The sequence below is a fragment of the Neovison vison genome, chromosome 12 (assembly GCF_020171115.1).
Source record: "Neovison vison isolate M4711 chromosome 12, ASM_NN_V1, whole genome shotgun sequence".
In the NCBI taxonomy this organism is placed as follows: Eukaryota; Metazoa; Chordata; class Mammalia; order Carnivora; family Mustelidae; genus Neogale; species Neogale vison.
In genome coordinates, this window is record NC_058102.1 from 45,152,576 (window position 1) to 45,179,386 (window position 26,811).

At 37.1% G+C, this 26,811-nt stretch overlaps 1 protein-coding gene across 1 annotated transcript in view; it reads right to left on the reverse strand.

Annotated features, from left to right (window-relative positions):
* The window catches only part of TRHDE (thyrotropin releasing hormone degrading enzyme), a 380,043-nt gene that overhangs the window by 24,948 nt on the left and 328,284 nt on the right, over positions 1-26,811 (reverse strand). The window contains exons 13-15 of the mRNA XM_044227809.1: positions 11,892-12,039; positions 9,911-10,008; positions 9,315-9,422 (exon numbers count right to left, since the gene is read on the reverse strand). Coding sequence (XP_044083744.1) covers positions 9,315-9,422; positions 9,911-10,008; positions 11,892-12,039 — 354 coding nt within the window. The remainder of the gene's footprint in view (positions 1-9,314; positions 9,423-9,910; positions 10,009-11,891; positions 12,040-26,811) is intronic.

The window sequence follows — 26,811 nt, forward strand, 5'->3', positions numbered from 1 at the left end:
AACTGTCCTTTTCTTAGAAATCTCCCTTCTGGCTTCTTAATACAGTTAAAGTCTTAAAGTGTTTGTATGACCTCTGATTACTCTCCGTCTACCCGACCGGACTGTAAGCTCCAGGAAGGCAGAAACTGTGTCCTTTTGTTCATCACTGGATATCTGGTGTTTTTTAGTATGATGCCTGAAATGCGACAGAGGCTCAAGATGTATTTAGTACATGAATCAAGTAGTGTATGAGTCTCAATTAATTTTGATTAGATTAAGGAGATATATTACGATGGAAGAAATGTGCAATACTATTTTATTTTAGAAATAAAGTTGAAAGCTAAACACCAAGTGGACTCATAACCAGATACCCCATTATCCAAGAGTGGACAGAGGAACATAGCCCTGGAACACTGCATGGGTCACAATGAGGGAGGGGTGCGGCATAGTAAATATGTCTTAGCTTTGAAGAACTACAGAGGGATAAATTGATAAGATGTTAATGACAGTGATGATTTTGATGGCAATTGTGAATTATTCCAGAGGTTCCCATACCACTTTCTACTTTAAATATTTTCATGAGCAACTTTTTTTTTTTTAAAGATTTTATTTATTTATTTGACAGAGAGAAATCACAAGTAGATGGAGAGGCAGGCAGAGAGAGAGAGGGAAGCAGGCTCCCTGCCAAGCAGAGAGCCCGATGCGGGACTCGATCCCAGGACCCTGAGATCATGACCTGAGCCGAAGGCAGCGGCTTAACCCACTGAGCCACCCAGGCGCCCTCATGAGCAATTTTTAAATGCCTGGGCTACGGTTACACAGGCAACCATTCAGAACCAGGTGACTGGCCAAAACTACTGAAATATACAATTACTAGGCAGAAAGATAATGGAAGGGAGGTGATTACCGCTTAAGGTTTATTTTCCAAGTAAATGATAAAAGTAAAAAATATGTGTGCTCCAATTTGCATTAGGGAAAACTAGCTGAAAGTACTTTAAAAAAAAAAAAATCAGCCTTACGAACATTCCAATAGGTAATTCACTACATTTTCCCCCTCACCTCAGTGGGTCTGTTATGAAGAATGTTCAGGGTAGATATTGCACGAAGTTCTCTATTAATAGGACCCCAACTGTGGACAGTGCAAAATAAGGCAAAAAATGACAGTACATGATGCTGTGTTATCTCACATGCAAGTAAAAATGTGAATGACTCAGAGTAGAGGTCAGCGAGTTTTAAGTTTCTCAACCTAGTCTACTGAGAACAGGACTACCTTTTACAGCATCCTTCCTAAACTCTTAGAAATTAAAAATGAAATAAGTTCTGATATTCTGATGAAAAAAAAGAACAGTTTATAGCCCAGGTGTTAGGAGTTAAAGAGCTACATGACTTGTAAAAGCAGGTTTGGTTTAATGTAGAAAAATAATGCTATAAGTTTTTAAAGATGTATGAGAAAATCATGAAAACTATTCTGAAACTAAGATATAAACTGCCTATTTTGTAAGGTAAGATAGAGTGGAAATAGTGGGATTTTTTTTTTTTTAAGGAGAAATAAGTTTTAAGAATTGTACAGGTTTCTGGGGACATATTTATAAGAAGAAAGTCCAGACGTGTTTTTAGACTATCCACTGTTTTTAGATATTTATAGCTACAGATAGATCTCTATCTTCAAATAGATAAAATTCTTTGTACTCAAGGGAAAAAGGATTAATAATAAATTTAAAAATACAAACATTGGCAGAGGGAATAAAACGAGTTTCAGAAGACACTGTAAATGTAAAGCTTCAAGGGCCACAACTCATGTCTGGATAATACCCAACGATTCAACAGTGTGATTTCTCAATTCTTTGCTTTTGCTCTCCTGTTACCCTCTCTCTCTAAACCATCGAATCCGTCACTCGTTCTTTCCATTTCCACCCACCGCCTAGTGTCAAGGCCTTCCTTACCCCCAGACATAGGCATTTCTATGTCTGGGAGTAAGGACAGACTTCTTAAAGAATATCTAAAGAGACTTTGACAACAACCAAATTCCACAATCTAAGCTTGCCTATGGATACTTCTTTCTTCATAAAAACCTGTCTCTCATTCTCCCTCACTTTCCAGGAGAAAGGTGTATTTCTCATTCACTCATCTCGTATCTTCTGAGAGTACACTGTACTGCAATATCAAATAAAAATTCTAAATATTGGTGTTGATATCTAGAAAATGAGTTTTCAATTTTTTTAAATTCTTTGCTTCCATCAGAATTGAAGAAAGCCCTAATCAAGTTGTCAGGTGATAATTTAAAAATTGTGGTGATAGATTACTATGTAATTTTTGGCACAACACTTGGAAAGACAAAAGAACTATAACAAAATACCTTCCATTCCTGTCTACTTATTTTTATGTATAAAGTTTCTCAGTTCTTTAACATAAAAATCAAATGGAATTGATGGTGAAGCTCTTCTCATTCTAGCTGTAAGTAATATTTGTCTGTGAATATATAAACTGGTTGGGAAAAAAAAGCTAATCTCAATTTTAAACGTTTATATTTAACAATTTTTATGTTTGGAAATTACTTACCAGAGTTTGTATTTATGTTAAGAGTTGTATTTGTGTAATTTATGTATTATGTTATTCAACTATATACAAGTAACCGTTGTAATGAAAACTTAATATTGAAAAAAATTAACATAAGATATTATGACATGAAGAAATGATGTGTGTATGTGTCTGTATGTATATATTTCCTATTGCAGAAAAGTATGATAGAGTGATCCAAAAAGGATTCTCTAGGAAAAATATATTAGAATATAATTTGGGGGAGGAGAAAAGAATAATATAAAATTAGAGAGTTAAGGAAGAACGTAATTCATATTTTTAAATGGCCAATGGTGGGTATAAGTAGCTAGGGTGTTTCAATTCCATTGGATACATTTAGGGGTTAGAAAGAATTTTGTTTAAAAAAAATGTCTATTTATAATATGCTGAAAGGTAAAACCTTGCAATTATTTACATGTATGATGAAGAGTTTTGGATAGAGACTAGAAAATGTTATCTTTGGCCATTCGTATGTATAAATGTTTGAGCTCTATGGGATTATTCTAATGGACTGTCTTTAATCCCTTCCTTTTTTACCATTTATATGCAAGCGATCATTAACTCCTCTCTCTCTTCCGTAGGTCATGCTCAAGTATGTCCTCTTCATTTTCACCACTAGCTCTCAGGGCTGGAAGTTTTCCCCTGGTCTCTCTGATCTAGTCCAGTTCCCATGACATTCTCTCAGAACACCCCAGACTTCTTCGTTGCACTTCTCTGAGTTTCATTTTTCGGTGTGTGTTAACCTGAACAATTTCTTTTCAAACAATTTCTGTTTCCCTCCTACACTCTCTCCCTGCTTCCACCATAAATCTTTAAGATATGTCAGGACATAACCACATATTCTCAATGCCAAGGAAGTAGCAGGGGCGGGCACTAGTTGAATGAAAGAACTTTGCCTTCCAAGTGTCCAGCACAGTGCTGACATGTCTTAGCTGCTCGATACACACTTAACTGAATAGGTGACTAAATGAAAACACATCCTTTACACTATATAATAACCAAGCAACTGTAGCATAATATTGATATGATTTATGTTCATGGACAGGGAGTACAAAATTTTGGACTGTTACATCTAATGTAAGCCCTGGAGATTTGGGGGTAATGCCCTTGCTTTAGAAATGGTGGGGCAGGGGTTGGGGGGATGTGGAGTAAACACAGACTCCTCTAAAGCCACAGCTGTCTAATGACAACCTGGATGTCTAATAACATCACAATTACAATTAGGAGCAAACCTAATTCCTCACCCCAACCCAGGGAGTTGTGGGCAGTCCCGTCCTTCCCCTTACTCCCTAAAGATGCCCTACTGGCTTCACTTGTCTGAGAAATGCATATGCTGGAAGCTGAACATGAAAACGGCTGGTCTGGCTGGTATAACTACAGCCTGTGAAAATTTATAGTAGGACAGCTCATAGTAAGAAGGATACAAAAAGCAGTGTACAGAACAAGGGGCATAGGACCATAATAATTTGGGAACATGGATAATAACTTAGGATCCATGTTTTTAGGGGAAGAATACATGAGGTTTCTGAACCAGATATACAGACTATAGCAAAAAGAGCCTTTTGTCTGTCCTCCTTTGTGTTCTCAGAGAAGGAAAGTGAACATTGATGGGCAGAGAGAGACACAAAGGAAGGGAGCTGAACTGGAGCTCTTTACCTGTGAGATACAATGAGCTGTGGCTGATGGAGGGACATGACCAGCAGGTGAAGAGGAGGGAGGAAAATGAAACATCGGCCTGGAGGCCAAGCCAGGCAGTATTTTTTAAAGCAGGAGGAAAAGGGAAAACATCCCATGCTCCTGTTTGACAATCTCTATGGTAATAGTTTGTGTATAGTCTATGTTACAGGTCACGTGCTTATAACCTCTAAACTTACAGAGATCTGATAATGAAGGCATTCTCTACATGTTCCGTACTGCTCTGTTCTCTACTTATTCCTACTCCCCTATTCCAAACTCACAGCACCCACCTGTATGGTCAAAACAAGTAGAAGGCCAGCTCCAAAGATGATTCAAGTTTATTATTTCCTATAAAAGCCAAATAATAAATAGGCATTTTTGTCTAATGCTTATGACTTGTTTGGTTAGTCTTATGACCGCCATTTTTCAGATGATGAAACCAAGTGGTTTTCCTCAGGTCAGTGAGTGGCCCAGCTGCATTTTGATCACTGGTGTCTTTGATGATAGTAGCTTTTCCCTACACCAGTGGTTCTCAAAGAGTGGTCCCCAGACCAGCAGCATCAGCCTCACACGGGAACTTGTCTTGAATACAAATTCTTGGGCCCCATTCAACCTACTGAAACAGAACTCTGGGGGTGGGGTACAGCAACCTGTTTTACAGGCCCTCCCAGTGATTCTTATCTCGTGAGCACAACCTGCATTCAACTACGGCTTATACTCGGTGCAGAGAGTATTTAAGTTCTGGGGGGTGTCTTTTTTTTCCTTTCTTCTTTTTTAAATCATTTCTGAACAAATATATATTACCAATATATGGTAATTTGATATTCCTCCACAGCATCACATGCGGTCGGGTTAGAAGAGCAGGCAGCCTGGGAAAGGAAGCCCAGATCCACTGCCTGCTGTCACATAACCTTGGCAAGTTGTATATAACCTTTGAGAGTTTTGGATTTGTCGTCTATAAAAATGAAATAAAAACAATGAGATCGTGCACAAAAAGCAGTTGGTCCGATGCCTGTAACATACCAACCACTCAATAAATAAATATATCTTTCATTATGATCATCATTAAAGACAATAATACCAGTAACATTATAATGAATTGCATGAGTATGGACGTTTATGTATTATGTATGTCACCAAGTTCCAGAGATGGTCCTCTACTCGTAATTTTTAGTATGGAAGGACCTTAATTTTTCCATTTTCAAACTGATTTCCAATTCATTTCAATTCAATATACATTTTTGATCTCTCATAATGTAGAAGGTATCCCATGGTTTCAGGATATTTTTTAAGTAGAGTGAATACCAGTTATCAATTAATCTGCTAGGGAATGGATATCAGTATCTACTGAATACTTTTTAAAAATTAAATACTTTAAATCTTTGTTCCATATGGGCTTAAAGCTTTAAATTGTATCTTTTAACATTATTTGAAAAATAATACATTATCACAAAATTAAGAGGCTGTGTTACTATTGACACACATTTAATTTTGGAATAAATTGCTTATTAAAAAAAACCATTATACCATATTGTGATCTCTGTATAGTTAATTGTACAATCTCAATAGTGTTTTAATACAAAATCTTCAAATAGTAATTTACCTACAGTAATAATATAATCCCTACATTTTACTCAGTGAAGCTTACGCCTATTATTTCTTGTTTATTTGTGCTAATCTGTGAAAGAAACCAATTTCTGTCCCTTTTATTACATTTTTTATACTTACAAAAGGCTATCATCTTCTCTATGTTATTTTTTTTTAGAATGAAATTTTCAGGTCTCATAACCTCCTCTTGCAGCTCGTGTTTTCAAGATCTTTTTTATCATTTGTATTGTTCTCTGCTGAATGCTTGGCAATTTGTCTCTTTTCTGAGATGTGGTGTTCTGCTGAACTCAGTCCCCAAATCACAGCCTAACAAGACCTGAATGTAGCTCATCCCTTTTGAAGCATGACATCACCATTACAATTCAACACACTGCAGCATTTGAATATATTAACATGTGGAATCATTCAATTTATCATTCACTGGAATTCTTGAGTTTTTCTCTCTCTCTGCTGCTACTGTCTCTAGCTTTGCAAGGCACTTTTTGGTTCCTTTACCTTTCCCTAGACCAAATTTCATATCCATTCGATCTTCCTGAATCCCACCTCGCCCTTGGACCTATCTCCCCAGCATATCAAGATCAGCTGTAAAATAGCACAGAGGCTCCTGGGTGGCTCAGTCATCAAGCGTCCTGGGATAGAGCCCCATCAGGCTCTCTGCTTTGCAGGAAGTCTGCTTCTCCCTCTCCCACTCCCCCTGCTTGTGTTCGTTCTCTCTCTCTCTCTCTCTCTCTGTCACTTAAATAAATAAATAAATCCTTAAAAAAAAAAAAAAAGCACAGCACCCCAGATTTGCAATCCCTGCGAACTTCCATGACTCACTGTCTTTTAAATTTATCAGCATACATACACAGCATCTCCCAAACCATTTTGTAAGTACCCTATTGCATTACCTTGGGAGGCTTTTCTTAGAGATGATTTTTAAGGGTCCTATGAGACAAAAAGCAAGCAAACAAATGCAACTGACTGGTGTGTTGCTTCAGGCACATTTAAAAAGAAACCTTCCCCTCCCCTTTACTGACTTGATTTAAGAAAGTTAATCTCAGAAACAACTACAGGATCACACAATTGTTTTATTATTAAGCTGTCACTGAAAAAAAAAAATACAGGTTAAATCTCTGGTCCTCACACACAGGTAGCTCAGAGAGTACCCTGTACCCTCACTGCGGGAAGTCCCTTGTGTATGCAGGGACACATCCTACAGCTGGTTGGGCAAATCTTAGAAACACAGCGTTAGTTCCACTTAGCGTGTTTACTTAGCCAGTTACAGAAGAAAGCAAAGAAGGAGAACATACAAATGATGAAGGAAAGAATGAAAGAACCTTCAAGTATTGGACCCAAGTTTAGTTACTTTGCCATAAATAAGTGGCAGAGTTATCAAAACCGAAATGAACTGATACCTCATGCATAAACTTTCATGTATAAGGGAATTTTGGAAGTGACGGGTTGTTCAAATTCACAGACCGAAATTTACTACACTCGTTCAACTAAACATCAATCTGTGTACCTTCCCTCTGCCTGGAAACCCCATCCACGCCCCCTGCACTCCCCACCCCTGACTTAAGTATTCATGCACCTGCCCCGGTCTCGCCTGCCCTCCTAGTCCCAGCAGGATCCTGCTCATCCTCTTGAGGATGAATGTAATTCCCCCAAAGCAGAGTCCTCCCTTCTTACTTCACACTGTCATGTGCTGAGCTCTTGCTTCAAAGAATGACTTTTTATTTATAGAGATGCATTCTCTAATTTTGAGCTCTCCCTCCTCTTTGCTTCCTGGCCACCAGCTGGTATTGAGAATTGCTTAGTAAAATTTGGTTAAATAAATGAATTATTTAAAAAATAGCATTTTCCCAATAACTGTACTTTTATGGGCTAAAAAGCAACTGTCAGGTCTGAGAAAAGGTATGTGTCTGCAGCAAGAGGAATCAAACACACAAAAGACTAATCAAATAAAAAACAAAATGGTAGAGACCACGATCTTTAAATAATATATTTTACCTTTTTTTCTCATATGCATTTATGATCAGGTATCCTAATACAATTTTGGATGTATTGGTTTTGGGTGAATTTTTATGAGTTCATCCCTTAAATACATGTGGTAGAACTGAAGAAGATGGTAGAAAAAAGGAAAACAAAGCTTTTATTATAACATTTTCAAATTTGATGTAATAGGTCTCAGAAGACTTAGCAAAATGGATAATCATTGGTAAAAGTTAATAAATGAGAGCACTTTTAGTTCTAGAAAAGACCCGTGACAAATTTAACTGCTGTCTTTGAGTGCATAATGGATCAACTGAGAGAGGATAGTGATAAAATATTTTCCTTCTTTAGCTTCTGGGTAAACCCAGAAACGGTTAATTTAAAGAGCAAACCAGACAATGGTTAAAAAGGTGACAAATTACTTAGCAATGCAGTGAAAGATCTCTCACAGATTTGTGAAGCAGGATAGCTGTGCTTTGCTCTGGAGTCAGTTAACTACTACATTTAAACCTAAGTAACTTTTGACCAGACAACAATCAATTTGTTCCTTAAGTAGGAACAAATTACACTCTGTGGTTCTCTATATTTGCCTAGAACAAGTCCCTTTCTCTGTTTCCCATGAGTCATCCCAGCCACTCAGCTGGGGACAAGCCCACAGCTGCATGCAGGCAAGCCAACTAGCACCATCTGAATAAACTCTCCCCCAGCTCCTCAACTTTCCCATCAGGCTTGCCTTAACACAGGGGCCAAAGACTGGGAGGAGTGATTGTAAGTTGCCCAAAGTGTAATAAGAAATGGAACATAAAGGTCTTTGGAAATATAAAAATACCTAAGAAGGTTTAAAAAACTGTAGTGAAAAGATCATGATCTTCAATTTTTTATGCCTAATATTCAATATTAAAACATCATTAACATTAACAAGTGACATTTACTATAATATTTTTATCAAAGGTAATTCTATTAAACAATTTTAACATGACATTATGTATTAAAATCCTGTATTGTGAAATTCCAAGATAAGATACAAGTTTAAGGTCTCTGTCAAGGGTCACTAAAAGAGTAGATTTTTTTCTATAACCTTTTTGGTTTTTGGTTTTTAATATTAACATACGTTACACTGTTTTACTATATCATACGCTTGCAGTTGTTTTATAAATAAATACCACAACCTTTATAAAGAACCTTGGAATCTGGCCTACATAAAATTATTTTATTCTAACAGAATAGCAAACTACCCAAATTCAAAATAAGCTGGCACCGTATGTATGAAGAATAAGAGCCTAGATTAAGAAAGTTAATTTAAAACTCTACAAAACACTCCAGGGGAAAGCCTATTGTGGCTTTTATGGGATCGCCTCGTAAGCGATGAACCTGAAACACAGTTTCACAGTGTTTTTTCCTTGTCTTGTTTTCCTCCCGTTGATAAATGCAATGCATCAACTCAGAACCTGAAAGCAGTATTAAATCATATCAGAAATACAGGATTTGGTTCCACTTACCTGTTCCTGTTGCTGGAAATCCAATCTGAAATAAGCGTCGATGCTTGTTGGTGACAGTGTTTGTTGCCAAAACTGCACGCCAGCATTATAACTTCTCTCCGGAGCTCTCTAGGTACCATCAAAAGGAAAAACAATGAAAAAGCAGTGTTACTATCTGGAGAGGAAGGGTTCCTCATTGCATAAGCAGTAGCTAAGTAAATAATCAGCCCAAAAATAATTTCCAGATACAGAAATCCTATTTTGCCGAGGAGGAGATGGTCAGGCAGAGGAAAAGAAGTTCAGGATAATACAAGTCACAAGTCTTCTCTGGAACAGTAATACAGTCGGGCAGGGACGGGGGAGGAGGGACTGGGTTCAAATCTCCCTTTTACCAGTAATGGCAGATCTTACATTGAAGCATGGCAAGGATATGCTTTTGTTCTCAGGACCAGGTAGGGGAAACTGTGCTATCCATCAGCAGGCCTCCCAGCAAAGGGAAATGAAAGATGCAGAATGAAAGAAAGATCATCTCATGCTGCTGAAGTCGCAATGGTACTAGTTATATGTTATTGTACAGCTCTGGGGGAAAAGAGGCAAATAAGAAAATAAAACAGTACTCATGTTGGTAGGATGCTTGAACAAGAGATCCATTAAAATTGTTTTTTGGCCATCCAAGCTTGATGTACGTGGTTGCAACTTGCTTTAAAATATATTCCTAAATGGGGGTTAGGGGAAATAAAGAGGATATCAGTTTCAAACCCCTCCATGATGATAATTGCAGTTACATAATACAATTAAAATATTTTCTAATTGCACCTACTTTAAAGTATCAGTAAAAAGATGGCCATGGTAAAGGCTCTAATTTTATCCAGCTTAGTGTTTCAAATATAGAAAATAAGGATAAGATACAGTTGCAATGGTACATGTCTACTCTTTACTTCCTATTGAATGATTAAGTAATTTGCAGTATTCAATATTTTAGATGAAAATTTTGGTAGCGAAACAAGGACACTGAGGAACAGTGACAATGACATCCATGCACATAAATATACAAATGTATGTAGACATATCTTGTGGAAAATAAGCACCTAACATTTATGCAGTTCATGTCAACAGAGCACACTTAAAGAAAAGCTGTGATGTAAGCCCAGCCGATAGCCTAGCACTGTTGAATCTGAGATACACAGAACACTCTTCAGTAAAAAATATGGCATTTCAAAGTCAAAATCCATTGAGCTAATGATATATTTAAATATTAGCAGCGATATAAAATATGCTCTCCTCACTTTAATGTGGTCCTTGAGTTTTGTCAAAGAAATGAAAGCATCAAAATTACAGTAAAAGCAACTCTTAACTTTTACTGAAATTGAGGTGTCTGACATGAAATACTATTCCAAAGTACAAATATATACCAAAATGTATTTTACTTTTACAGAGCTTAACATGGCAGTGTCTCTGTTAAGGAGAAAAGAGAAGTGTGCTAAGTCTTTCTCTAGCCAATAAAAGTTACACCAGAACTATAACGACCCATTTTTTTTGCATGTCTGTTGTCAGGGATTAGACCAAACTAATGACAACGAACAGTCAAGCCAGGATCATTCCAGTTTTAAAAACTATATGAAAACAGAGGTATTTGCATGCAGACTTGGAATAAGGAAACAAGAAACAACTCTGATGGTCATCAGACAATGTGGAGGGGGCCAGAAACATACTTCATGTCATGGCATTCTAGTCTCGAGTAATTCCAAATGTGGAGGTTAATTAGCAGAGCCCATGGGTCGTCATAAGACGTAGGAGGATTTTATAAAACACAGGGCAGACTCCTAAAATAACTGAGGGGGCCCAAATAGGGCTCGAAGGTAGATAGAAGGCAAAGAGACATAGTCTCATATGCAAAGCCTCACTGGTGATAAGAAATTTAGGAATCAGAAGCTCATTAGCCATACTTAATCTTAATCTTATTCAAAATGGTTATTAAATTAGATTAGGTAGTGTCCGCCATGCAGTGTTGGTTTACCAGACTTCAGCTTAGGAAATCTGGTCAGGTAACATTTTGGAATGTTTGTCATGTCTTTGTGTCTATTTGGATTATCTATTGTTTGCTCTCCTGTATCCCCTTGGACCCAATTATGAATGGGCTCTCGCCTCAATGTTGATCTTATCCTTGTTAATTAAGGAAGTGAATTGAATTCACTATGCCCTTTTGGATAAAAATAATGACTAAGAATCTTTACTGAAATTGTCTATATTTTGTTAAGATCTTTGGGATCCCTCTACCCAGGTTAAGTCCTTTGTGAACACAGAGCCCTTTAACTCTTGGAAAGTAAGTCTGAACTTTAAGGATTTGCCATGTATATTTGTTCTCAAATTCTGAGGCATTTAAGCTTAATTGACACTTTTAGGCCAGAATGAAAAGTAGCTCAGATTCCATTTCTTCTTCAAGTAATTGTCATCAGTGTTGCACAGAAAATCAGGACAAAAATGATAATACAAATTAGAAGAAGAAACACAAATAACTCGGGATCAGTTGCATAAAGTGGATAATGAGAAAACAGTTCATCATCTGAAAATAAGAAAGAAGAAAATAGGTCTTTTTACATTGAAGACATTGTATTTCTCCATGCGGTCCAGTAATTTATCAAGGGGATAAAGAGCTCGGCTGGCAGCATGCCAAGGAAGAAAATCCTTCTCCTCAGATAGGTATCTGATAATCTCCAGGGGGATATGCTGAGGCAAGTAGCCGGCTCTGCACAGTCAAAAAAGTTCATGTTAATTATATGCAGAAAATATACATGATGATGCAAAAGTGAAGATTTTACTTATGCAAATAAAAGGCAGAAAGCAAGATTCATCACAGTATAAAGAAGTCATACTCAGTGCTATAAAAATAAAATTACTCACTTTTTAAATATAGTCCTACTTAGGATGCCATGTGCCTTAATACATACAGAGTTAGAGAGTTAAAAATTTACATACACAAAAATATCAGAATGCATATTTTTTTTAAAAGGAAAGAATTCCGGAATTTGAATAAAATCGACTCTAGGTATTTTCCTTCACAGAAACTCTTCCGAGGTCACATGTAATTGAAAATAATTGATTACTGAAATGCAATTTCAGTTTCTCAATGCATACTCTTTGCTCTTCATGTAGTTCTGTGTAATAATATTTACTACAGATTGTTTTCAAAAGAACAATCAAACTAAAGAGGCAACTTACAGTTTTGACTGTATCTGTGTCATATTACAATTTGAACAGCTCAAAAGAAATGGTTTCCAAAACACCTATGAAAATCTCAGTTAGATTTTAATAGAGTCCAAATTCCAAACAAGTTGAAAGAACCGGCTCTTCCCGTTTATTATTTTTCTTTCAAAATAGATGCTGTGTCACCTTGGGGACCAATGTCAGATTCCTTGGAGAATATGAAACTGTAGCTTTTTAAAAAATGATCTGAATACACGTTGTGCATATTTAAAGAGGGTATGTCCGAAAAGGATCCAAAAAGAAGTGTATATCTCTACTCTCCAGGAAACTACATATAAAATCCTTGCAAATCAAAGCATCATAAATGACAATCCACAGTACATTAAAAGGTAGTCTGTCTTAGCCTTGATGTCCCTGATGCATACACATTGTGACACTATGTGTTTTGCTGGATTCTTTTTTTTTTTTTTTTAATTTTACAAGAATGATCAACTGAATGCAGTCTTCTAACATGGGGACCAGCTAAATATGAAAGCAACCAAAGCCTGCTTATCTCCTTTATCTACTTCTCGCACTGATGTTCTTTTGTAACATCACAAAATTAGATGGACCTTTCATTTTTTCCTTGGTAGAGGTGGACAGGCAGGGAGCAAAGTCTGTCTCATCTTCACCTAAAATAAGTTTGCCAGATTATCCAATTATTACACAGTCTGACAAGCAAAAGTTACTCTATGGTAAACTTGTGGCCATGTTCAGAGGTCTGTAAGAAAAACCAATTCTGTGGGTGCCTGGGTGGCTCAGTTGGTTGAGTGACTGCCTCCGGCTCAGGTCATGATCCCGGACTTCCAGGATCGAGTCCCGCATCGGGGGACTCCTTGGGGAGTCTGCTTCTTCCCGCGACCTTCTCCTCTCTCAAGCTCTCTCTCACTCATCCTCTCTCAAATAAATAAATAAAATATTAAAGAAAAAGAAGAAAAGAAAAACCAATTCTGAATACTGTGCTTCAGTTTTCTTTAAAGGTTTTTAAAACACAGATGTGTGTCACTCTAATGATTTTAGTTCACTCATGGCATAATTCAATGATTTGTGCTTTGTAGGAGATATGACTAAAGAAGATGACAAATAATGTTATGGAAGAGACTTGGGTTTGAGAAAGAGCTGGGAACTACTATTGCTTCCCATAGAATTAAACAAACTCATCTTGCCAAGCTTCACATTCCTTACCTACAAAATAAGAAGGTTGAAAAAGAAGACCTCTTTTTTAGCCCCCAAACCTTTTATCCTAACCTTCTTGTGTACAATTTAAACTGCAACAAGTATTATAATAATACGGTCATACTTTATTTGTTCAAATATTTGAAAAAAAAACTTTGTAACTTCTTTCATTCCCCATTCTTCAGTTGTTCAATATGTGTAAATCTGAGAGGCAGGGCTTGGATCTAGGTTTTTTAGAAGATATCTGACAGAGTGTAAAAAAAAAAAAAAAAAAAAAAAAAAGCAAAGAAATTTATGAGGTAAATAGCACAGAGAATATTTTGTTCATTCTTTAGATAAAGAGAAATATGTCTCAAGATTGAGTACCCTGCCAGAATCACCTAGCTCATAGTGGCAAATCTGGACGCCTATCTCCAGAGTCCTACTTCCAAGTAATGACAGAAGTTCCAAATAATGACAAACCAAGGAAAGTATTCATTAAATAGGGAAAGAAAGCAAGTTCTGTTTTGAGTCCTTAGGGAAAAAATTGCTAACTGTTCACCAGAAGTCCATGCTTTCCTCTACTTCCTGGGATAGATTATAATGCCCATTTTTTTGGTATTTAGGTGTGGTCTTGTGAATGCTCATCACTGCCAAGGTTAGACCTCTCCCATTAGCTCCTCAATACTCATTTTCCCTGAAGTGAATCGTTCAGGGTGACCTTGGAACTCTTGTACTGAATATGTCAGAAGCCCACCTGGGTGTCTGGATGACCGCATGCCTATGTAATAGTTCTCACACCAGTTCTGTTATGTGAGCAGGAAAAAAACACTTCTATTGTGTTTGATCCAAATACATACTTGGGTCTATTTTTTTTAAAGCAGTTAACCTTCTCTAACGCAGCCCTCAAAGAGAATAAGAAACAGATTACATTCAAATTGCTCTCATTTGCGTTGTTACAAACATACGTAAGTAATTACCTACTACATAATTCAATACACTCACATTTAGCCTACTAGATCAAAATATGTAGCTACACTCAATTGGACAAGATGATCAGCTTCATTACAAAATTAAGACTCGTAAGAGATAATGTTGCTGAATAAGTTACCTAGTTTAGATGTGTGTTTGTGTAATTGGCTGGTAATGATATCTGTGATTACTACTACTGATAAAGCAATCAATATGGGGGAAGTGTGTGGAATCCAATGAATGGAACACTACATTAGCTTCAAGTAATCAGCCCAGTAGGGAGCACATTTAGGGTCCCGATGCCAAAAGGCAGTTGCCCTAGATTTGTATCATCACAGAGAAATGCTGCTAACAAAATAGGGGAAAAGAGCAAATTTAAAGAATATTTCACGTACAACTAAGTGTGTTTTATTAATATTTTAGGTAGAGGTTGTAGATGATATCTATCTTCTGTACTGGGGTATAGGTTGGCATAAGAAATAATTTAGGGGGGCACCTGGGAGGCACAGTCAGTTAAGTGTCCAACTCATGATTTCGGTTCAGGTCATGATCTCAAGGGTTGTGGGATGGAGCCCTGCGTCGGTCTCCTCACTCAGTGGGGAGTCTGCTGGAGATTCTCTCTCTCTCTCTCTCTCTCTGCCACTTCCCCCAGGTGTACACTGATTCTCTTAAATAAATAAATAAGTCTTTTAAAAAAAGAAATAATTTAGGAATCAAAGGAAATATGATGGGGAAATGAGGAAAGTTAAAAAAAATAGATGAAGATTGCCCTTATACACCTATATATAGAATTCCTCTTCCCACTTCCCCTCCTTAAACACACACATACCCTCTTCTCCTTCTTTGATTTACTGGAGCTTGCAATGAAATATATCTTTAGGCATACAAGAGAGTATTTTTTTAATAATAAGAAGATTAAAACCAGACAATATTAGCTGATATTGAAATGCACTGATCTTAGCTGGCTTTGTTTTCACCTAAGATCCAAAACTACTTTTTAAAAACTGCTCTGAATTCTGTGAATGTTTAATTCTTAAATCTACTGAGATGGGTGGCTTGCACACAAATAACTTATTTTATGTGAATTTCCTTGCAAAGCATTTGGCTTCTGGGTACTTGATACTCGGAAAAAAATAAAAAGCACAATCAGACTCTTCAAAACATCCTGCTTCCAGGTTTCACTAGTGGAATATTCATTTAAAACCAATAAATTACATACTACATCTTTCACAATATGTCTAAGAGACATTATATATCTCTTTTAGGGCACAGATTTGTAAAGCAATTGCTGACATGCTTAATTAAAAAGTTTACTATTCTATTATCTTTCGTTAATCATTGGAAAGGGTTTTTATGTGTTCGTTGTGGGAAGATCCCATGGCCGAGACTGGAAACTCCAGTAGTCCTCAAAGTACCATAGATTCAAAAAGGAAAAACACAGGGGAGGTATCTTTGTCAACCAACAGTCTATTTGGTTAGGTCATAGATGAAACAAAAGCGATGATTCGGACATTGGAGAAATGTTGTCAGCAGAGACGGAAAGGAAATTACTTATTTGTAGCCCCATGAAATCAGAACCACAAAAAGTTGCACAACAAAGAATTCTCATAGCACCCCCTTCTCCTGTTCCTTCTCCTCCAGAAAGCCTTCTTCCACACTGACTTAGACACTTCTTTTCTGGGCTCACAGAATACCTTGATAACAGTAATCTTTATAATAGTTATCATGATATTAATCATAATTTTATCATAAGATGGTCTTTCTCACTCACTGGACTTACCTCCTTAAAGAAATGAATCATGCTTTGCCTATCTTTGTATCCCCTAATGCAGACTCTAGTACAAAATAGGTACTCAATAAATGTTTTATTTTACACTAAATTACATTATGGCAATAATGTCATTGTTCTTTTTTTTTTTTTTTTTTTGACAGAGAGAGTGGGAGACACAAGCAGGCAGAGCAACAGAGGGAGAGGGAGAAGCAAGCTTCCCACTGAGCGGAGAGCCCGACGCGGGGCTTGATTCCAGGACTCTGGGATCATGACCTGAGCTGAAGGCAGTCGCTAACCGACTGAGCCACCCAGGCGCCCCAATGTGATTGTTCTTAAAAACAGGAGCACTTTACAAGCATAATAAATTTTAACATACACATATGTATTTTTTAAATTAAGCATTTTTTAGGGTTAAAAGATACCAACAGGGTGAGGAAAGTCTGTTAGAGTGATATTTATACGATTTTTAGTCATCTTGTTTATTAATGGTATACATGATAGACGATAAGAAGGCCATTGCTATCTAGCTAAGGAGTTTTGAATCAGCTAATCTATATCAAATGAAATAATTTTATAGCCAGAGAAAAAGCGGAAGCACTGTATAAACACCTCTGTTGTTTGTTTGTTTGTCTGTTTGTTTGTTTTTGTCCCTGATTAGTAAATTACTTTCCTACTTTCCTGGAAGCAACAGCATTATTTTATACTATGTCTTTTTTTTTTTTTTTTTTTTTTTAAAGATTTTATTTATTTATTTGAGAGAGAGAGAGACAGTGAGAGAGAGCACGAGCGAGGAGAAGGTCAGAGAGCGAAGCAGACTCCCCATGGAGCTGGGAGCCCAATGCGGGACTCGATCCCGGGACTCCAGGATCACGCCCTGAGCCGAAGGCAGTCGTCCAACCAACTGAGCCATCCAGGCGTCCCTATACTATGTCTTTAAGTAAATTGATCATGGGTTTGGAAATCTCTTTCTCTTAATCAGTAAATGGACAAGGATGAACTACATGATCTCTAGGGTCCCTTCTTCAGTAAAAATTTGAAGATTAAAAATAAAACATCCAGAAATAATTTTTTGCAACTTGTATGGTCCCCCCTACCACCACCACAATCAGCCTTTCCTATCTGCAAACATACTTGCTTCTTTATTTCCAAGTATAATTTCTCAAGAAATCAGCCATAATCTAAATACAGGGATCCTCTGGGTACTCAGTAATGTTAAAAAGCAGAATCAATGTTTGGTTATTAATTGGAAAAGTTAATAGATGTTAGCTATTCACCTGAAAAGGAAAACACCCTTAGCTTTATGGCTGAAATGAATTATTTTTTAAAGGAAAATGATCAATTTATTTTAAGCTCTTGTATATTAAGGGTTTACCATATGGTATGGTGTTATGGAATGATGGTCTAAGTTTGTTTTAATTTACTATCCTTAAAAGCTTTAGAATCAGTGCTATTCTGCAACACCCCCAAACTACTTCTTCTTCTTCTTTTTTTTTTTTTTTAGATGAAGAAGCTACAATTTAAAGAAGATAAGCAACTTGCCAAGCTGACTTGGCTAATAAGTGAGAGAGCTGGAATTGAAAACCAAGACTGACAAGAAAGCTCTCACTGATGCCACCACATGAGACTGCCTCCCTAAATACCACTTTGAACTAGAGTTAAACGCTTTCTGTCTCCTTTCCTTTAACATCTGTTTACACATCACTATCATAGCTCTCATCACGTTAAGTCTAGTACATGAAGAAATACGTAATCAAAGCCCAGATGCTAACAGGGCAAGTGAGCAATAGTAAGGATCAGAGGATTATGGGGAATGATTTAAAGAGGAGGCTTAGGTCAGGCCTCAGTGAGGACACCTGCCTGCGTGACATGAGAGAGCAGATCCGGCGGGGGAGGAATTCAGCCCGTCGCCCCCGCCCCCCCCACCTCCCGGGAAACAGCAAGGTCCAAAGTCCTAGACCAGGAATAAATTGGGGACATTGGCAGAATCACAAGGAGGTTTTTGTGGCTGGCGTGGAGTGAGCCACAGAAGAGTAGGCTAGGTACAAGGAGGTTGCCAATGTTGGTGGTGCTAGAAGGCACTTAAATAAGAAGGGCTTTGGCTTGTTTTTCTATGGGTGATGGAATTCTACGGCAAGTGTTTGATCTGATTTATGCTCTGAAAGGGTGACTCTACTGCAGTAGAGAGGAAACCCAAATATGCCATGTGGTCCACCCAGACAAGAACAGAGTGAAGCATGATCTCCTAGCTGACCATCTCCCTCTCCCACTACACAGGCTATGCTTATGAGAAAAACATACCTAGTGAGTGAAGTTACTGACATGAAACCAGACAATGATTTTTTGAGGTAGGCTTCACATGAGATTTGTTTTAGAAACAGTAGCTTATGCAGGTATCAGGAAAAGGAAATATTCCCAAAGTTTATCTATGTATTATTTATTGTTACTCAATTGCTAAAAACAAAAACAGAAAACAAAAAAAAACAGCAATGATGATATGGGACTGTGACATTGTTAGGCAATGAACACATTTTAAAAGAGTATATATTTTACATATAGGAAGCTGCACTTTCCACTCTGGGTTAATTAGCACAATTATTCCAGAATTTAAATAGTGAAAGAAGCCTGAAAGACCACGAGGAAAATAATCCACATAGCTTATGATTTCCATTGAAAACACAATGCTTACCCCTGGGACTAATAATATATTATATGTTAATAAAAAAATTTTTTAAGTTAAAAAAAATACAATGCTTAAATTTGGTATGGAATTTTGCTTACTAGATAGTGACATTTTCCAATGTTCTCCATAGTCACACAGGAGTAAAAAGAATTTAAAAATCCAGTAGGATTTTACTGACATTAGGATATCAAATCATTAACCTAATCGACTGTGTTTTATACTTCCTATTTGGCTGATTTTTAGAGATATGTGTGAATAATAGGAAACTAGAAAAAAGAAAAATATCACTGAAACCAAACCACTTAAAAAGAACTAGAGGGTGTCTGGCTGTCTTAGTTGGAAGAGCATGTGACTTTTGACCTTGGGGTTTTGAGTTTGAGCCCCACATTGGGTGCAAAGATTACTTAAATAAATAAAAACCTTAAAAAAAAAACTTAAAAAAAATAACTGGTTAGGGCCATCTGGGTAGCTCAGTGGGTTAAGCCTCTGCCTTCGGTTAGGTCATGATCCCAGGGTTCTGGGATTGAGCCCTGCATTAGGCTTTCTGCTCAGGGAGGATCCTGCTTCCCCTTCTCTCTCTGCCTGCCTCTCTGCCTACTTGTGAGCTCTCTCTGTCAAATAAATAAAATCTTTAAAAAATAATAACTGGTTATATATCCTCTTATCTGATATTATATCAAATTTTTGCTTTTTGTATAGATTTTACTATACTATACATTAAAGTTTACATAATTTTTTTAATAGTTTTCCATATTATTGGGGACTCCTCATAATTACTTTAGCAACATTCTGTTGGAAAGATAGATGGAGTTCACTATTGTTGAGTACCTGAGGTGCACATAACAGAGCTATGAACATCTTTGTGCATGTTGTGATTCTTGGCAAATCTAAGTTCACGTTCTCAGGCTTCATCAATCAGCAATTGGTCTAGGTAAAAGAAAAAGATGTAGACAGTCCCTGTGGTGACCAACACTGATTTAGCACCCCCTGTTACTCCAGACCCTGTGCCAAGTGCATATATTATATATTACATATCATATATCATATTATACATTGTATCATATAATATTATATATGTTATATAATATATAACATAATACATTATGTTATGAAATCCTCGTGACAATCTTCTGAGCTTAGCAATATCACTAACCCCATTTTGCAGATCAAAATTGAAACTCAAAATGCTTCCTCACCTCTCCAGGATCATATTGCAAATAAGGGTGGTACTGGTGTTTGAACCCAGTCTTCCTGCACAAATATTTTTATCACTATACTAAAAAGGCCCAGCAAGTCATCTTGTATTCCCTCTCCCATCTTCTAGTAAAAGGAGAAAATGAGAAGAGGAATTTAAGGGACATCTAGTGGAAGTAATCTTTGGAGGCCTTATAAGGAAACACAGTAGAACCTACGGGGAAGGGGAGAGTAGTATGATCTGTGGCTGCAACTTTAAAATGGAGGCTTTAATGGACTTATTGTTGATCTAGCTTTTAGACTTTGCTCATCTGGGGCCACTTCTGGCAAAACCACTTTAGTCACCACTGCCTCTAATTCCCCAGGTTCTAATCTCCATAAGGCAAGAACACTGTCAGCCTAGACTCTGGCCTGGAAGGCCTGACGCCATTTAGAGGCACTTTATCTGCCATAACAAGCATCCACTTCAACAACATGCTGCTTTCTGAGATCCTGCCGACGCAGGAAAACAACAGAGGGCTAGGATGTGGTCTACAAAAGAAAGGGAGGGGTAATCATCTGCACTTAAGATCTTTAATTCAAATAAAATATTTCAAAATACAGAAGGTAGTTTCCATCTCAAAGTCTTGCAAGAAAGAGAAATTGAAGCTAAGCAACATGGTGTGAGGCTCCTAGACACAAGAATGAAGACTTGAACACTGGCATACGGAGTGTGGGGGAAATCACTTTCTGGATATAACTGTAGGGCAGACTCCTGGGTCTGGATAGTGCGCTTCAATTAAAAACCTCAATGAGAACTCTCAAAACCAAGCCAGTCCCTCTGCCAGTCTATTCATAGAAGTGTCGTTACATATATGCGGCCATAATAATTCTGTACATAATTTTCTAAACACACAGCTAAGGTCTGAATTTTAGAATAACACAAAGGTAATAATTAAGAAGGAAGATTCAGTCCCAAATGGATGCATTCAAAAAAATAAAAAGAAAAACACTTTTGAGAGTATAATCGAGCCATGCAGAAGTCAGTAATGACCCAGGTGGAAAGGTTCTAGAAGAGCCACCAAAAGTCATAAAGGGGGCACCTGGTGGCTCAGTGGGTTAAGCCTCTGCCTTCAGCTCAGGTCATGATCTCAGGGTCCTGGGATCGAGCCCCATGTCGGGCTCTCCGCTCAGCAGGGAGCATGCTTCCTCCTCTCTCTCTGCCTGCTTCTCTGCCTGTTTGTGATCTCTGTCTGTCAAATAAATAAATAAAATCTTTAAAAAAAAAAAGTCATAAAGGAGATCTAAGAAGCACAAAGTGACAGCAACCCATTAGATCTGGGCTCTGCTATCAGCTTGAAGAAGCTCCTGGCCAAAGTTAGGACATCTTGAGTATCAGTAAGAATGAAAACTGCCATGGAATTAAACTTATCAAATATACTCAAATGCATAGGATAAAATGGTACTTGACTAAAAACAAAGCAAAGCAAAATAATTGGTCACTATGAAGCATGCTAGAGGATTGACTCACATTTTTGAAACTGAAAACGACAGGGAATCAGTCAGCATTTATCCTGCCTTTCCTGAAGAACTATATCACGGGGTCACCGAACAGTACGTGAGAGCAAGTTTCTCTTGAGAGAACTATTTTGTTTATGAATGGAAGAAGAACCAGGGAATCCTCATTTTGCCACCTCCAGTAAATCAACAGATTTAGGCATTGAACAGTAATCGCTGCAAATGTCATAAAAAGACAACTGTTTTCTTTTATGTGTTCATTGAGAGTCAACTGTGACGCAAACTACCAAAAAGCTGAACCTGTAATGGATCAAGGCCCTGGATTTGATGACCAATTTACAGGCCAGAGAGAGGACAGAGGATCATAGAAAGGTACACAGTGAGGAGGCAGTCAGCAAAACCTAGACAGTGCGAATCACGTAGGACAAACCACCTCGTTCCTTGCCAAATAACTCGGAATTGTTTTTTTTTTTTTTAAGACGAAGGGGAAAATCAAGAGTTTAAAAGAGTGTGAAAAGATAACATCAATTAGTCACAGAGCCATAATATCATTTGGTTCCTAATTCAAACAAAGTGCAAAAAAAGAAAAAGGATACATGCCACTTATAAGATCACTGAAATTTAAATACTTCCTGGATTTTTATATTATTGAGGAAATGTTCATTTTAAGTCATCATCTTTAATAATGTTCATTTTTAAGAGCCATATAGTGAAAATTATTTTATGAAATGATGAAGTGTCTGGAATTCATTTCAAAATGGTATGAAAGGGGGGCACCTGGGTGGCTCAGTGTGTTAAGCCTCTGCCTTTGGCTCAGGTCATGATCTCAGGGTCCTGGGATTGAGCCCTGCATGAGGCCCTCTGCTCAGCAGAGAGCATGCTTCACCCCCCTTTCTCTGCCTGCCTACTTGTGATCTCTTTCTGTGTCAAATAAATAAGTAAAATTTTTAAATAAATAACAAAATGGTATGAAAGGTTGGATGGAGATGTGAAATAAGACTGACCATGAGTTAATCATGGCTGATGCAGAGCAAAGGATACACCTTTCTACTGGCTTTTGTGTATATTTGAAATTATTCATAATGAAGAGGGTTTTTTTTTTTTTAAAGATTTTATTTATTTGACAGAGAGAGAGATCACAAGTAGGCAGATAGTCAGGCAGAGAGAGAGAGAAGCAGGCTCCCCGCTGAGCAAAGAGCCTGACGCGGGGCTCGATCCCAGGGCACTGAGATCATGACCTGAGCTGAAGGCAGCGGCTTAATCCACTGAGCCACCCAGGCGCCCCTAAAGAGGTTTTTTTTAAAAAAACGAAGAAGGGACTAAGTCTTATCTGTGTTTCCCCAGTGTGCATCAAAAAGCCTTCTTATTGTCTGTGTTTAAAAATATTTGCTGAAGGGGTGTCTGGTGGCTCAGTCTGTAGGGCAGGCGACTCAGTCTCAGGATAGAGCATTTTGGCCCCCCATTGGGAACGGAGCCTAACTAAAAATAAATAAATAAATAAAAATATTTGCTGAATAACAAACTCAAGGAAGGCAACATTTCTGGCCTCCGTTTCCTTCCTTACAAAACGAGAGAAACAGTATTTACCTCCTATAGTTGCTGTGAAAGCTAAAAGACAAGAAATGGAAGCGTATTTTGTAAACTGTAAAGGTCCACAGAAATGTGGAGAGCCTTCAGGCTGAAGAACCAGAATGAGAATTTGGCAACCGTATATTCTGCATTTGTATTCTGACCTTGATTTGTTCCTTACACGGAGCTACTAAACTCATGGATAGATCCCAGCGCATTCATTTTTCCCCTTAGGGACAAAGTACCAAATGGTAGCGTAATTGCCAAGGGAAAATTATTACTCTGTTCTGAATTATTTCTATCATAAATCCAAAACCAGTCAAACAGGCTCTGTCACAGAAACGACAGGGTTGCTGTACAGTGATGAGAATCCCACATACAAGTGCCCCATAAATCCGTGAGTATCACAACCCTCCAAAGTCATTCTGACTCATGTGTTTAAATCACAAGTGGGAAGCCCGGCTGGCAGCACGTTGGTCAACACTGTGGAAACAATGAAAATGAGGTGATTTACTCAGCCATCAGTTGGAGAAATGTCCCGTCATCTGTCTTATGTAGATTGTGCAAAATGTGACAAGCATTTTGTTTGCTTTTCTTTACACATTTTTATATTGAATCGCAGGAGAAAAAGTCTTTTTCATTTAGTAATGATAACAATCACCCATATTTCTCCTAAATTCAATCACAACTGCTCTTAGCATGTCAAAGAAATGATTTCTGGTAAGAATGGTGAATGATAGAAAGGCAGAGAGAAGGACACAACTTGTCTGTGTGTCATGCATTTTCTCCTTCTCTAATCTTAGTAAAATATTCATCTTTACTTAGGATGAAATGAAATATCTAATCTAATTCCTTATGATTTAAAGTGATATCTTCCTGCCTCTCAGAATATAATACTCCATTCCAAATTAGAGTTAAAAGCCACTCCGTGGCATTGTAGATGAAATGTGGAAGGTAAAAATACTTTTTATTACCAGTGAGATAGAAAAAGGACTTCAACTATATAATTCATTGTATAAAAATGGGATTAGTATCTTGAAAAAGAAGAGAGCTGTACCCATTTGAAATCATGTTCAGGGAGTCAGGCATGTTAGTTAAACTTGTGGGACTTTATTTTTCTTTCATAAGGGGGTTAATGAGAACATCAGGAAATGAAGGATGAAGATAAACAAATGTGCCTAGCCACGGCATATTAAAAAATGCTAGCCCTATAATGATACAATCAACTTAGTTGAGAATTTGTGCCCATAAGGAGTTCTGGATTTATTTGAGGAAATTTTCAATTCTTAGAATTAAAATACGTTAAACTCCTTTTGAGATTGGCCAATAACTATATATTAAAATAACAGGTAATTCTTGTCCTGTGGGACACTAACTTGCAGACAAATCATCGAACCTCCAGAAGCAGAGATTAGGAAGGGAAGTAGCTTTCTCTACTAGCTCAATAGCTCTCAATCTCTCCATTTATCCTTCAACTCCCAGGGTCACAAAATTCTGAAGATACACTATTAGTAAGGAAACATTTAATTAATCCTGGATCCCCAGCTCAGAAATATAAGACCTTAACCTTTCCTTGATTTTCTTTAACACTGATAATGTTCAAATAAAACTTAGGAAAAAAATAATGATAATGATGTTCTAACTCCTTAATGATGATTAACAATTAGAGAACATTAATGGTATAGATTTACTGTGCTCTAACAATGACACTCATTAATTTTAATAACAGTCCTATAGTTCAGTCCCTGCTTACTGTCTGAAAATTTACCCCTCATTACCACTTGTAGGAAGCAATTTTTTAAAGTTGAAGCACCAGTGAAAATACAAAACAATAAAAAAGTGCTAGTTAATTTACATTATTTTAAAAATATTAGTGTAAAAATAAAATATTGTCTCTTAATAAGAACCATATACTTAAAATATATTTTTAAAGATTTGTTTATTTATTTATTTGACAGACAGAGATCACAAGCAGGCAGAGAGGCAGGCAGAGAAAGAGGGGGAAGCAGGCTCCCCACTGAGCAGAGAGCCAGATGTGGGGCTTGATCCCAGGACCCTGAGATCATGACCTGAGCCGAAGGCAGAGGCTTAACCCTCTGAGCCACCCAGGCACCCCTGCTTAAAATATTTTATAACCTGCTAAAATGATCACATGTGGTTCAAAAACATTTTTGAAATTGATATAAAATTTTTTAAAATTAGAAATTTCTCTCTAGTAAGAAAACCACTTTCATGAGAAAAATAATTCTGGAATCACTTTAGTAGAAGTCATTATCATTATTATTTAATATATAATTCTAATACAATCATAATTTTCACAAGGATCATGTATTTAATACTAAAAGGCAGAAATTTACAAGAAAAATGATAAAGTGATGATGTCTCTCAAAGAATTTGTAGTTTGAGAAAGATGGCAGAAAACTGCCACTCGAAAAACTTTCATTTTTCACTTACATTTTTACACTTTAAAAACTTACATTTGCTACTCTATCTTTTCAAAAAGAACTTCATCTCAATTAAAGTAAGCTATCTAAAAAGAATTTTCTTCCTATTGATTTATTCATGGTTAAATCTGTACCACTGTTTCCTGTTAAGAACGATGAGGAAATCATCAGACTTCGCACTTTCTACTAAACTCTGCGGCCCCGCTGGATTTTCACTTGCTGAATCATTTCTACCTTTTCTTGGTTTAAAGATTTGCCTTCTATTTTGTAACCTTAATTCTCTTTCCTCTTTATCCTTGGCTCCATGTGCAAGTGCATTCAAGCCTCATCACCATTCTTTCGTAGGCAAAGGATAAGTTGACTGTAGAAAAGATTTTATATTCTATCTACTGGAATATTCTGGGCTTATAGAAGTCTGAGTCAGTCTGACTTTCCCACTTTCCAGGTAACTTTTTCTTATGTTTAATTGTGAAAGTTCAGGCTATTTATCAAGATACATCTGTGTTTTTTTTCCTAAGACACAGGGTACCTTTTAATCTACATACTCACATCTTTATTTTGAGAAAGCTACTCTTTGTATGTCTTCAAGTTTTCAAAAATTTCTTCTTTTTCATGAATATTAAATGCATACATGTACACATACACCAACACACACACTAGATGTGTCTTATTTACATTATGATTTTCATTGTTTTTTTCCATTTCATTGATCTCAGTGATTGCAAGCTCATTCTCCATGTCCTTGATGATGTTTCCCCTGTGTCTATGTAATGTTTACTGCTTCTCACATGGCTTTCTTTCTTGTAATGTCAGATTACCTTCATTCTTTTCGCTGCCTTATTTCTTTCAGATTTCTTTGCATGTTTTCTTTAAACTCTCACCTCAAATGAGATAACTCATTAAAAAAAACTCGATAAAATCCCCCATTTCTTTGTTTTCATTCCTTGAAATCATATAGAGGGGTATATTTGAATTATTTGTTTGATGTTCTAG